The following is a 15,239-nucleotide window of genomic DNA, read 5'->3' on the forward strand; positions in this document are numbered from 1 at the left end:
ACAGTCGAGTACAGACATAGGCCATTTCAGACTTTTACTGGTTTGTAGTGATAGCCTTAGCCGTTTTTGGCACAATTTTTCAGATGTTTTGGCTCGTAATGCTCTTCAATGTCCGGATGTATGGCTGCCGATTAATATTTCTGTCGTATTTTGTTCAGGATCAACACATCAGAGGTTCCTGAAATTCGGTATCAGGCTTTATATGTGGGCTTACTGTACTATGTGATGCGTTTTTTGATTCATCAGCTTTGGGCACCAACTAGTTGTAGGTCCATGATATTTGGTATGCAGTTGTATTAACATTGGCATATCTCATTTCTTTGGTGATTATTTGGCCCTGCTTTCTCAGTCATGGTCTTTTGAATTAGTTTACACATATAAGGTTGTGACGAGGTCAGTATATTGGGAACCACTAGTGGTATGTCTATGATATTTGGTAGGCAGTTGTATTAGCATTGGTACATCTCATTTTGATGGATATTATTTGGCCCTGCCCACTCAGTCATGGTCGTTTGACTTAAAATGTTTAGGCTTAAGAGAACCATTAGTGATAGGTCAATGATATTTGGCATGCAGATTTAATGTGATTGAAAAGTATGTTGAGTATAGGGAACTTAGAACTTCATATGTTCAAAACTCATTACTTATTGTTCTTAACAAATATCATTTTTGAACAATTACTGTTTATCCATATTTTCCTACTATAGTATATGCACAGGATTTATTTGTTTTTACAGTTTTGATTTAGAAGAAAAACCGATATGGTTAGAAAATACAAATAATTACACCATTACTAACACAATTCTATATTAATATTCTTTAAATGGTTAGAAAATACATAAAAGTACACCATTACAAACTCAATCCCAATTTCATATTCTATTTTTAGAAATTTACCTGTGACGTCACTTTTTGTGGCGTTGATACATTCGTATGACGCACAGTTCATAATTCTATTGTGGTGTAAATGGGAGGTGTCCGTTGTTATTCTGTGGTTTACATGTTGTAATGTACTATTATATTATTTATTTGTGTAGGTCTCTGTCCTGAGTGTTCTTGCGTTTAGTTGTAATGTATTCCTGTCACGTAATGTTGTCATTTGAGCGGTATTTTTAACATTGCCATATAAGCGGGAGGTTTTGCTAGCCATAAAACCCGGTTCAACCCACCATTTTTTTTCTTAAAATATCCTGTACCAAGTCAGGAATATTGCAGTAGTTATCAAATAGTCTGTTTCTATGTATGTTGGCGTTTGTTTTTTGTAGCAGTTCAGTGTTTCTGTAGTTCCGTTGTTTTCCTTTTATAGTTGATGTGTTTCCCTCGGTTTTGGTTTGTGACCCGCATTTGTTTCAGTTAAATCGATTTATGACTATTGAACAGCGGTATACTACTGTTGCCTTTATTCCGTCTAACATCCATCTTTACTACAGCTGCATTTATGCTATCAAATTGGTACAGTTCCCTGTAAACACTGTATATATTTATCTGTATCTATATTGCCACCTGATATTATACATGCTGTTTTCCCAACACCCACAACACCTTTCATCGCTGCAGCTACGGTAGCAGCGCCTGCTCCCTCTGCCCTTACGTGGTTTCCTTCGCTCAAAAGCTTAACTGTATCAGCCACTTCCTGTAAACTAACAACAATCGAATCTGTCACAAGACTTTTAACCAGAGGCCATATTTCAGGAAGAATAGATTTTACTCCAATACCATCTACAAAACTTGTCTGATAAGAGAATGTGACTGGTTCCTCACCTTGTAATGCTGCCTTCAACGGACATGCTGTCTCCACTTCACATGCATAGACTTTGATGTTTGGATTGTGTGATTTGGCAGCTATAGCTATGCCACAAATCAGACCTCCTCCTCCATAGGGAACTATAATGTTACTGATATCAGGTATACAATCCACTATCTCCAAACCTATTGTGCCAACACCTTCAAATATATAAAATATTTATTAGTAACGAGGCTTAATTAAATCATATATAATTATAGTAATAGCCTAACTAAAGCACACTTCTTACCAGACTTTTATCTTCCTTAAGGGCCATTAACTGACTAATTCGTTATCACCGAATTGAGTCAAACTCTTTAATTTGATCCATAACATGCAAAAATATTGACTCGAATTACAAAACTTCCAAATAAATCAATAAACAATGCATCAAAACGTTATAAAGTATCAGCATTTCGCGTCAGTAGATGCCAACTAATGAACCACCGAGATGACATCCAACGACTACCAATGGTTATGTGACCCGATATAAAAAATAAATACAAATATAAATAGACAGACAAACAAGTGTAATTATAGTAAAAGGACGAATCATCGTTTTACGTGCATGATAATGTTTTTGTGGGTCAAGCAGTCAACGAAATTGTTCTTCCTGGTGGCTCCCCTGTTTGACTGTTCAATTTTGACATTCTTTTCTTTTTTAATAAATGAACATGTTGAGCAAATGAGTAACATATCAACAACTAAGTATCAAATTACAGAAATCATGTAACGGACCCAACTGACGCCGAATTATTGTCTTGCAAAACAATAATATATCAGCGATGTTTTTGAGCTACTTTTAACATAAAAAATATAACAAAAATACCAAACTCCAATGCAAATTGAAAAGAGAAAGTCCATAAATACAGACAATATCAAATGCTATCAATCAACGGAACAAATGAAAAACAACCGCCATATTCCTGACCTGGTCAGGCAAATTATTATTTTTATAAACCGCTTTTATTAATGTGTGAAGCAAAACAAAAAAACGTATTTTAATTTTTGGTCTCAATCGAGGTTTATGTCACTTTAGATGTTACTATTTATTTGTGATGAAGCAATGTCTGGCAAAAAGTGTTTTTGTAATTATTTTGATTTATTCCATGTTTCTATAATATTTGCAGCATATAAGACTAGAAACTGAATATATGGTCTTTTTAAACCAATCACTATGTCGCCCCAGAATAATTGTCTTCATTTCACGTAGTTCAACCAAAGACGTATACTTGGTTGATTGATTCATTATTTATCCAATATTGTTTTTCTTTTTAAAGTAAAGAAAAATATCAAAGCTGAAAAGAAACAGTTATATTTCAACCAGTCTTATAATATTAGATATAATATACCTTTTTAAAAAGACTTTACAGTGCAACAGATTAAAATACATCTCTTAATAGAGAGGCGAAAGAAATCAAAGGGGTTTTAAAAAGGGATTGTATAATTCAGAGACAAACTCACAACGCCATGGCAAATAACGAAAAACGACAAAAGACGAACAATATCTACAAAACAAAAAATAGAAACTAAAGACTGATCAACATGAACAAAAATCAGGGGTGATCTCAGGTCCTACAAAATGTAAGCAGATCCTGCTTCACATGTGGTACCCGTTGTGTTGCTCATGTATAAGGACAAAAATGCGGTAACGGCCAAACAACTCGTGATGGTGTTCGTTAAATTTTTTAAAGGATGACTTCAACTTCACCACATGTAAATTTTTTCGTAGCTTCCTTGTGAGTAACAACCATCTATCAGTGACATCATGATAGGAAATGCAAGGTCTAGAATAACGTATCAACTGAGAAATATATACTCTATATGTAAGCGCTGCTTGAATGTTGCTACACAGAAATAGTTGGATGTTGAAATCATCTCTTTTGTTGTATAAGGTTTTGTTTTCTCAGTCGACCCTAATTGCCAATTTCTAGATGTAAATTAAGGCGACAGTAATTTACCGATTTTCAAATCCCGTAAATCGATAAGGGAGTGACAAATCAAGGTAACAAGCGAAAATTAAGGGAATCGCTTGAACTCCAAAAGGAGCGAAATCAGATGCGTCGACAGGGTAATGGTCTTCTGCTATGCATTCATTGACCGCCATGCGAATTCACACTCATTTAAAATCTTATAATCGGGAATAGGTCATAATCGGTAAAATTACAGATCAGACGACTATACTCGTATTTAAAGACATAAGACCTCGAAAACATGTGTCTAGTGAGTTGAGACACCAACACATCGGATCAAACAATTTGTGTTGGTGACCATTAAACTTGTGTAGTGTCGATTCCAGTCTTTTTCATAACTCTGTGGGGGCAGTTTTTGCGTAAGGAGAACACTACTGATAATGGGAAGTCCGTATAGTTTGAACATGCACGAGTGTAACGTATCATCTGAGATATGTAAACGCCAAACGATCATGATCTGTCATTGATTCAATATCAATTAGTCGAGCAGCCTCATTTAAATGCATTACGGACAAAATCATATTTAGTTCCACTGTAACAACGGAAACGACACGACAAGACGAACTTCCCAGAATCACAACCACCAGCCTTTGACTACAAAAAAATGCTACCGAAGCTTTCCCAAATGCCTGCTTTGCAAAATATCACTTCTTTGACGCCCATAATTTAAACTATTTGACATATAAAGAATGCATCAATACGTGAAGATAATATGCAGATTGCAGATTAGAAAAAAGTACTGCTTCCATATTGCAAAACTGGGAACACTAATGATCAAAATAAAAGATGAATTTCAGCGTGTACTTCTCAGATCAGTTAACTTGGTCGTGGCAGAAGTCTTAGAACATAAAATTACGGAATAATTAAAAATATTGACATACACTTATGTTATCGCTACCTAATCAAAATTGTCATATTCACAGAAAGCTTACATCTCCTAAACCCATCATCAGACACTCAACATTTCATCCTACTTGGCGACTTCAGCATTAACAGACACACTGGACTGCAATTTATAATGAGCTTCTTCAGCATTTCGAAACAATACATTATTAGCAATATGTTACAGAGCCTAACCCGCCTATGAATCAACACTGGACTGCGTGTTTTTTAGCACATGACTTACCTGGTGTTTTTGTTAATGAATGTTATTATTCTGATCATAATATACTCATCTTTCAAAAGACAATTTTATAATGAAGTTAGTTTCTGTGTTCCTCTTCAACAAATACATAACGCAAACATAATGTTGCCAATAAATGTTTCTTGTGCATCTCGTCTTTCCTTTAAATTCAATTAAATGTACATTTAACAATAAGAATGCGGGTGGGGAAATTCGCACCGTATCGACACATCAAGTTCTATTTGTTTGAGAAATATGGGGTTCAAAATGTAACAATTTCAAGTACCGTTTTAATGGAAAAAAATGTTTAGAAAATTTAGAATCGAAGGGACATCAAGTAGATCATATTTTGTCACGTATTGAACGAAAAATGTCAATATGTGACAAATATGATCTACAAAATTTTTTTTTTGAGACAATGTCCAAACATTTGCTGATTTAAGAAGTATGCAGCTTACTAAAATCCCCTTAAATTTGAACACTTTTGAGCAAAGTTATATCCCATGGTAAAATCGCATTTATTCATGAATAAGTCGCCAATTATACCATTAATTTTTTTTGAAAATGTATTATTACTAGTATATATAAGATAAATTGTAGTTTAAAGCAAGGAAATTACTATTATTCATTTATTTGCTTAAACTTTAAGTATAAAGTTTGAAAAACATATGTCACAAACATATTTTAGCCAAGATAGTAAGGATCATTTCCATTTGAATCCATTTTTTCACCATGAATAATTTCGTATAAACTCCAATGACTACTATTGCCATTTTCCTATCCTTATAACGAAAATCCATTTTGATGGTAAAAATACATAAAAAATACCATGCTTATAATTTGATTAGCCAGACGCGCGACTACATAAGTCTCATCAGTGGCACTCGAATCAAAACAGTTAAAAGGCAAAATCGGAATCGATGTTGAAGACCATTTAAAACCAAATATTCCGAAAGTTTGTGACAATCTATTCCTTGCCCAATGGGATAGAACAACTTTAATGTTTACAATTCAGCATTTTATAAACAGTAAATTTACAGAAAATGAACATATCTATGGTATTTCATCCTAGCAGGCACATCAACGTTGTTTCAACGTTGATCCAATGTCAGACTTCAACGTTTTTACAATGTTGAAAATTGGGTTAGATTTGAAAGTTGAAATGACGTTGAAATTTTGACTTTGAATCAACGTTGCAGTTTCAATGTTGTATTGACGTTGATAAGGTCGAGTTAGGTTGAAATCAGGTCGAGTCAAGTTAAAATCAGGTCGACAGGGGTTGAAATCAGGTCGAGTAAGGTTGAAATCAGGTAGAGTGAGGTTGAAATCAGGTGAAGTTAGGTTGAAATCAGGTCGAGTTATGTTAAATTCTGGTCGAGCTAGGTTAAAATCAGGTCAAATGTAGGTTGGTTGACGTTAGGAATTGTGATGGTTCTCATGTCTAAATTAATTTTGAATCACACTTGTTCAAATACAATAAGATATCTAAATTATGAAATAACAGAAGCCATTTTTGCACGTTAGTATACCATCAAAAGTTCTAATCACAACTAGAGACAACTCCAAAAAAAAAGAATAGTAGACAATAACAATCAAAACCAAGGAGTAATGACAGTAAGAATTCCAAGATTTTATTTGAAACCAATTACCTCAATATTAACAAAGCTTTCTATTCTAGTGCATTATTAATTTCTCAAAGCAAAGGAACACATGTATCACCTAACTCCAGCACATTGTTTTGATTCTGGTTGATCAAGTTTTCCAACTTATTCAAAATCATGTAAATGCAGCAAGTTTGGCACAGAAACAAAAAATGCCTCCTTTGTTTAATGTGAATACATAGCAGGACCATTTCAAAAAAAAATCTGATCTCATTTTAATTTTTTGTTATTCAGTATTTAGTTAGATTTTTTTTTTGTCTTTTCTAATTTTTATGGATGTCTTGTCGATCTGAATTTTAACTTTTTGTAGGTATACCGGATATGTGGTTTTTACATTTATCTTGAAGTCTTTTGGAACAAACCATAACATCACCAAGCTGTGTACTCGTTCAATCATTATACATATACACCGGATACAATTGAGTAAACTGAACAAAAAGATGCAGAACACCAAATAATGTATTTCTTAATTTCATTGCCCTTTTTACTGGCAACTAACAGTTAACGATATAATCTAAAAAAAAAAAGTTTTTAAAATGAAAAAAAAATTTTGTTTTAAAGATCTATTCTTTTGGCCTTGCGACTCCTCCTGCTCTCTCTGGAGCACACTTCAAATGCCTTCAGCACTACTCAGATATTTTGGATTCTGTTGCCACTTTGTGGCAGGCTAGAACAGCATCTGAAAGTATGGAAGAAAAAGAACATAAATTTCAATTGCATAATAACAGTTGTCTACTAAAGCCGGAAATGTTATCAAATTCTACTAATAACAAAAAATAAATGGGGAATGTGTCCAATGGGCCAAAACTCAAGAACTGTAAAAGTGACACTACCCAAATTTGAACTTGATCTGAGTGTTGTGGTAATAAGCATTGTTTATAAGTTTCATAACATTTAGTTGACGTAAACCTAAATAAGAGAACAGAAACGAAAAAATCCGCAATTTTTCCATTTTTAAAGGGGCCTAAAGTGACGCCACCAAAATTCAATATTATGTGTTTTGTGGTAATTAGCATTGTGCATAAGTTTCATAGCATTTGGTTGAGGCAAACTCAAGTTAGAGAACAGAAACAAATATTTCAGCAAGTTTGAGATTTGTAAAGGGGCATAACTCTAGAACGGTAAAAGTGACGCCAACAAAATTCAACCTTCATCTGTGTATTGTGGTAATTAGCATTGTGCATAAGTTTCGTAACATTTGGTTGAGGCAAACTCAAGTTAGAGAACAGAAACAAATATTTCAGCAAGTTTGAGATTTGTAAAGGGGCATAACTCTAGAACGGTAAAAGTGACGCCAACAAAATTCAACCTTGATCTGTGTATTGTGGTAATTAGCATTGTGCATAAGTTTCATAACATTTGGTTGAGGCAAACTAAAGTTAGAGAATAAAATCTAATATTTCAGCAATTTTTCCATTTTTAAAGGGGCATAACTTTAGAACGGTGAAAGTGACACGACCAAAATTCAAACCTGATCTGTGTTTTGTAGTAATAAACTTTGTGGATATTTCATAACATTTGGTTGAGGCAAACTAAAGTAAGAGAACGGATACAAAAAAATCAGCATTTTTTTCATTTGTAAAGGGGTATAACACTAGAACGGTAAAAGTGACGCCACCAAAATTCAAACTTGACCTGTGTTTGTGGTAATAAAGATTGTGAATAAGTTTGATATTATTTGGTTGAGGCAAACTAAAGTTAGAGAGCGGAAACGAAAAATTCAGCAATTTTTCCATTTGTAAAGAGGCATAACTCTCGAACGGTAAAAGTGATGCCACCAAAATTCAAACTCGATCTGTGTTTTGTGGTAATAAGCATTGTGGATAAGTTTCATAACATTTGGTAGAGGCAAACTTAAGTTTAGAGAACGGAAACCAATTTTTGGACGTACGGGCGGACGGACGTATGTACGGACGTACGGGCGGACGGACGCATGTACGGACGTACAGACGGACAATGGTAAAACTTAATGCCCCCTCCGCTCTATTTAAAAACATATAACACAACATGTCCATTTGAAACAATTGTCCCAGCTTGCATCAAGGATTTGTCTTACTATACAAATCCTTGCTTGCATCAATAACAAGTCAAAGCATGAATTCAAACTAGATCTGCGCTTTGTGGCAATAACCATAATGTTGATACAGGTGAAACTGACAAAGATGAGTGATATTTTACGAAAATATCAAAATGACCAAAACAGTGTTTTAAGAGCAGACCATTTCTATGTGTGTCTGACACCCCCTATCGAGTTGTATTGGAACGAATTGACTAGTATTCGATGACCCCCTCCCCCTTTTCTGATATTACTGATTCTGTACATGCCTAGATATTTTTATGTTAGTTCGCTAATTGGAGGATGCATAAAAACAAATTATTAAACTGTTTTGACACAAAAATGAATCAGATTCAGTAAGATTTGGACCTTGCCATAATTTCTGTGAACGTAAACAGATAAATTATTTGATCATTTGAATGTGTTTGTATATATTATGATTCTTTGTTAATCTAACTGTAAAATATACTTACGCTAATCTCACGAGGTTTATATAGATAAGTCTTCTCTTGTCTTTATATTCTTTAGACGTAGTTGTTTACTATTTGTTACTCAGTCTGGTGCGATAATTTTTTTAATTTTCAAAACGGATGTCGAATGGAGGTGCACGTGTTGCGTGTGTAAGCCATAATTCTTTCCGGGTGAAATAGTTTCCGGTGGAAAATTTTAAATATGAAATTCTTTCTGCAGGATAAAATTACATTATGAAATCATTTCCTTCTCTATAAAATACTTTCCTGTTTAACATATTAATTTATCGATCTTGAGGTGGAAAATATTTTATAAGTTATAGAGTATGAAATATTTTCCTGGTGATGTTAAAGTTTTGTGAGTAGATTTCATAGTGTTAACATACATTTTACCTTTTTTGAAGTTTTACTGATGAAAAGTATAATTTTCTTGTGACATTTATTCCGTAAATGATTAGATATCAATGACCGTTTTATTTCTTACAATATCAGTTTTTTTCCTGAGGACATCATGATTACTGGATAAAATGTCACGATAAAATATCATCTGGGATACAATTTCACTAAGAAATGTCATCTGGGATAAAATTTCACTATAAAATATCATCTGGGATAAAATTTCATGATGAAATATCATCTGGGATCTATTCATACAGATATACACAATTAAAATAGAATGAACTGGTTTTGAGATCCTCCCAAAAAATAGAGAAGCATTAAACACAAATTACTGAATAATAGTTTTGCATTGGCTTTTTTTAAAGATACTTAAAAAATAAACAAAAGAAAAAAATAAAATGGAAAAAGCAGATGTGTTATTGGTGATGTCTCCTGACCCCACGTTCTTGCGCAAAACTCCTTTCCAGACACCATGCATAGACGGTCCGCCCCACCTCCTTTTGTGGGGAAAATTTTGTGATTATATAGGGAATCACGGAAGCATGACAGGAGGAGGCCCCCTCTTATGACAGTCAGCGGGTCCCCTTATAAGTCTTATAAAAAGTTCTGGATTAGCCACTGATTATCCAATCGTTTATGATACTGAACTGCCCCTACGACGTAAATTCAACGTTGAATCAACGTTGTAAAGTCAACGTTGAATATCATGACGTTAAATGAACGTTGAATTTAGGTTGATCAACGTCACGACCAAATTTCAACGTTGTTTCAACATCGAGTGCCCACTGGAATGTAAAACGGAAGAGATGACTGACTTGTTTAGGTTAATGAAAATGACTACATTTTTCCCGGTCATTTTTTGAAAATTAGGTAAAACATGTGTAAAATTTAATCAAATTTAATGTTTAGAATTCCAATCTCGCGACAGTATGACTGAAGTGACCATTTGTTGTCAATATTAGCCTAACATCAGAATATTTTCCTCTATAGGTCAAATTTATAGAGGAAAATGAGATCTTTTCATTCTAAAAGGAGGATACCACTTCCACTGTCGACTTCCTAGTCTTTTCCAAATTTTTGAAAGTCTTTCTGAGCAAGTTTTTCTGAGCAATTTAAGAATTAAATATTTCATATTTGTAAGTTCATGCATCGTTTGAACTTATACACAATATCTAAAAAGTAACACGATGCTACACGATAAAGGTTATCATGTACTAAATAGAGTTACATGGCCACAGTCTTTAGTAAAGGAAAGATGACATAGAGATAAAAGAAAAACATAGCTGTGATTGACTGTTATATCATTTGCACAGGTTTCCTGCTGGAAAGCATTATTAACAAAGTTTCATGCAAGTACAAGTTTGTCTTTAAAAGAATGACATTAAGGACCGGAGATTTTTTTGGTTTTGAAATATAATTTGATGTTTATAAATTACATGCTTTTTAATTCGGTTGACGGTTTAGACTTTTCTACTCTCTACACTACACTTCCGCATATTCTTATTTCAAAAAAAAGATTTCCTATTTGATTAAATTGTCCTTTGAAAAATCTAATTGCAACTTTGTTTGCTACAACTCATATAAAGCTTTCTTCTGTAATGAAAGAGTTAAATATGCAAGATATACTTACTGGATGTGTGATGAGATGATTACAGCTGTAAATTTTCACCTTGACCACATATATGTATGTTTCGGTAATATAGTTTATCGACAGGTTGTAGTATTATTAACGGTACCAATATTTAATGCACCAAATGCCCATTTCGACAAGTAATATCTTCTCGGTGTTTTCGTTACCACTAATTACTTAAACCTTTACTAAATTCTTTTACAGATCCATGTACAAAAATTTAGTTTGGAAATTTGGTAGAAAACTGATTACTTTTTTTTTTTTTTTTTTATCTAAAATCTGATTTATTGCACTATTGCTGTTATAATGAATACCATGTCTACAGCATTTGACAGGGCACCCCTGTAGGATTAGTTTTACTGAACAAACAGGGAGATTGCTCAGTACATTAATAATAAAACTGATTACTTACGTGATAAAACATCCTGGTGTTTACGGTGATTTTAAAGTACGTACATTTATTCTTTAAGACAAGGCAGTTATATTGGTCTACTTGTTTTTGTTTTTTTATATATTTGTCTTCTTGCGGATGTGAAATTGCCAATATCTTCTTCCTCGTCAAACATGAAAGTTAAGTTGTAACATTATTTTATTCATATACTTGATTTTTCGGGTGTTATGTGCAAGGAGTCCAACATAAGGCATAGCTACCGAAAAGTAATATTGTATTAAGGTTATAAGCACTACATATATGCGAAGAGAGAAAATCAAAGCTTTTTACCTGCTATAACATCTGGTTCACAGACAGCATGAATTAATTTTCCCTGCATTCCTTCATAGATATGCGTCTCAATTGCCTCCCACCATTCATCGAGCTCCACTTTCGTTATATTTCCATCCAGTTCCTCAATTGCTGATAATTGGTTCATTGGAATGTGACTTGGTACTAGAACATTACAACGAATGTCCATGGTATTTGCAATCCAAGCCAAACATTTAGCAAAATTACCAGTGCTAGCAGTGCAAATCCCAAGTTCTAAAGTTTCTATCGGTATCTTTCTAATAGCATTTAATGCACCTCGTAGTTTAAATGAACCACATGGTTGTAAATTTTCCAACTTTAAAAAGATCTGAAAAATTAATAAATGATACTATTGAAAAAGAAATGACATAATGAAATATTAATTTATGTTCATCTAATTGTTAATTGTATTTCAACTTTTAAGGACACAATGTAGAATTACACACTTAGCAAAAAACGAAAACCCATATTCAAATTAAAACGACCCATCGAATCGGCTTGAGTAGCATTCTTTGCATATATTATTACCGTCGCAAAAGCTACAATAGTACCAATGCGTTATTGAATCATGTGGATATACTGGTGCCTTGTCACCCGTGGTGGTACAGGTCTTACGGGAGGGTAGTCTTTCATGACAGGGTCTTGTGAGGGCAGTACAAAACTTACATCTTTATGTTCCCAGAGTTGAACTAAAGGTGATGGTTGTAGTTTCCCTTTCATGTACTCACTGGCCTCCTGTATGTCAGACAACTGGACAGGTCCAACAACATAATCCATAGTGAAAGAACTCCAAAAAAAGAAAATAACGATATTAAATGTACTTTAAAACAGACAGATTTTAGCTGAAACTATACTATGATATTAATAAAAGTAGACAAGGAATATACATCAGAGATGAAAACAAAACAACACTAATAACAAACAAAAAACATTCAAAGGTCAACATACATACTTCAACAATGGACTTGTTTCTATACAATATTTTAAGCTGAAATTGCTCCAAGTATGGGATAAGTCGTAAATTAATCAAAGTAAAATAACAAAAACTGAAACTATAAAAGATTTACCAGTAATGCCGAACTATTCAAATAAAAAAAAACGTAAGGGGTTCCGCGGAACCCTGTGTCTCGCCTGCGATTGCTGATGTCAGTGTATAAGTGTAATGTTGACTTGAAAAGTGAGTCTATTTATCATAATATACAGAATTTTAAAAAAGAATTCAAACTTTTTCTTTAGATGCTAGTTCTTGGTCCTGAAGATTAGCTTCTGTCCAAGTTTCATAACAATCCATGAAGGTTTACAAATGTATCATGTAAAAAAAATTAATTCCAGACTGTTCGAAATGTTTACTGTAAAAACTAAGTCCACTTATTAGAAAAATACTGAAAATGAAAAAATTACATTTTCAAAAGTTTGCTTCAGACATACTATTAATCATATAAAAAAGCTTCTGTCAAAGTTTCATAAATTTCTATGAAGGTTTGACAAAGCGATTGATGTGTAACAAACTCTAACCCTAGACTGTATATCCTTGTTAACTGTAAGAAAAAATAAGTCCATTTATCAGTAAAATACGGAAAAATGAAAATAAATATTTTCAAATTTTTGCTCTAGATACTGTATTTGGGTCATTGACAAGTTTCTGTCCAAATTCATAAAAAAATCCATAAAGGTTTAACAAAGATATTGATGACTGAAAAACTTTAACCTCAGACTAAATCTGAATGTTAATTGCAAAAAAAAAACTAAGTCCATTTATCATTAAAACGAAAAATAAAGATAAATATTTTCAAAACTGTCTTTTGTTCGTAATCAAGCTTCTGTCCAATTTTCATAAAATTCCATGAAGGTTTGACAAAGTTATTGATGTCTAAAAAAAAGCTTAAACCAAAGACTGAACCTTAATGTTGATGCCGCCGACGTCGACGACGGAATCTAGGATCGCTATGCCTCGCTCTCGCGACATTAATGTCGCAGGCTCGACAAAAATCTAAAAGAAATGATAGAAGTACATTCCGAGTATAATCAGATCAAGTATTATGATAAACGCAGATATTTAGAAAACAAATATTTCTGTACTCCATCATCCAAAACAGAACAGACTCTACTCAATTGAAATATTTGCACTAAAAACCAACGCATATTGTTTCGAATTGAGAAATATGTACAAATAGTAAAAACAAACTTTATGTTGCATATACTAAGGTCCTGGGAACGGACGCAAAAAGTAGAGGTCAAAACTAAAAAAATACACAAAAATCAAAGTAGCAGGTGTCGTTACACTTAGCAGCAGCAACTCAAGGTCTGCTGTTATCGAATTATAAAATGGTTTAGTTTGATAATCTGTCATGTGAAATATATGTATATGAATGACACACCACAGTATGTCAAATGATCTTCGTTATGGCAATATTGTTTATCTAATTTGATATTTTATTTTTTGTTGGATCCCAACCAATACAATGGCATTATCAAACGCCAATTTCATAAAAGCTTTTGTCTTGATAAGACCTAGAAGTGTGCAAATCCTTTAGGAATAAGTCCATAATTATGTCATATAGATGTGCATAGACTTACCTATAGGTCCAGATGCCCAATGTCCTAAATTAAACTAAAATAATATTCATGGTTGATATTGAAATCGTTAAAGAGAAACCACCTATTGTATATCTCTCTCTATATGTACGGAAGTTGACGTGGAAAGCCCTAATGAACCCTCAATTAAACTCGATAAATCATAAACGTTCTAGGAAGATTATTTATGCAAAAGTATGCACCTTATTCATCTTGTACAGAAAAAAAAGTGCGTGTGCATCTGTCTTTTTGACAATTGTATAATTTCAAACAAGAAAAACTCCATTAAATCATATCATATAATGTTCAGTCATAGTGTTAAAGTTTGATATGGCTGTTTCCTATTTTGGGAAATTTTTTGTTTTTTTTTGTTTTTTTGTTTGAAATACATTTATTGAAAAACACCTGAATATAATTCTATAACCCAGGGAAGTATATGTAACAAAAAATTTGTTCCGGCGTGACATTTGTTCCGCCGGAACTTATTTCATAGAAAATATGTTCCACCAGAACTTATATCACAGAAAATATGTTCCAGCCCTGTAAAATTTGTTCCGGAACTAATTTTTTAACCAAATATGAAATAAGTTCCGGAACAAATATCACAGCTCCATGAATTTTGTTCCGATATAAATTGTTTAAAAAAAAATCAAATAAATTCCCGTTATAAAAGTTAAAAATTTTTGAAATATCAAATTAAGTCAGCATATCTGTTGTAAGTAGATAATATGATTAAAAAACAAATGCACAATTTAGATTAAAATTAAGATTAAAATTAAGATTAACAACGGTGATAAATAATTTAAACACCGTGACTATTTAATTTTT

At 33.0% G+C, this 15,239-nt stretch overlaps 1 protein-coding gene across 1 annotated transcript; it reads right to left on the bottom strand.

Annotated features, from left to right (window-relative positions):
- Positions 1 to 919: 919 nt before the first annotated feature.
- On the bottom strand, positions 920 to 12,614 carry LOC127709619 (L-threonine ammonia-lyase-like). Its single transcript, XM_052215223.1, has 3 exons — positions 12,504 to 12,614; positions 11,817 to 12,165; positions 920 to 1,944 (listed from the first exon to the last, which is right to left on the bottom strand). Exons 1-3 carry the CDS (start codon positions 12,612 to 12,614, stop codon positions 1,445 to 1,447), a joined length of 960 nt encoding a protein of 319 aa, XP_052071183.1. The 3' UTR covers positions 920 to 1,444.
- Positions 12,615 to 15,239: the final 2,625 nt, after the last annotated feature.

Source organism: Mytilus californianus, unplaced genomic scaffold (genome assembly GCF_021869535.1).
Source record: "Mytilus californianus isolate M0D057914Y unplaced genomic scaffold, xbMytCali1.0.p SCAF_7, whole genome shotgun sequence".
NCBI classification, from domain to species: domain Eukaryota; kingdom Metazoa; phylum Mollusca; class Bivalvia; order Mytilida; family Mytilidae; genus Mytilus; species Mytilus californianus.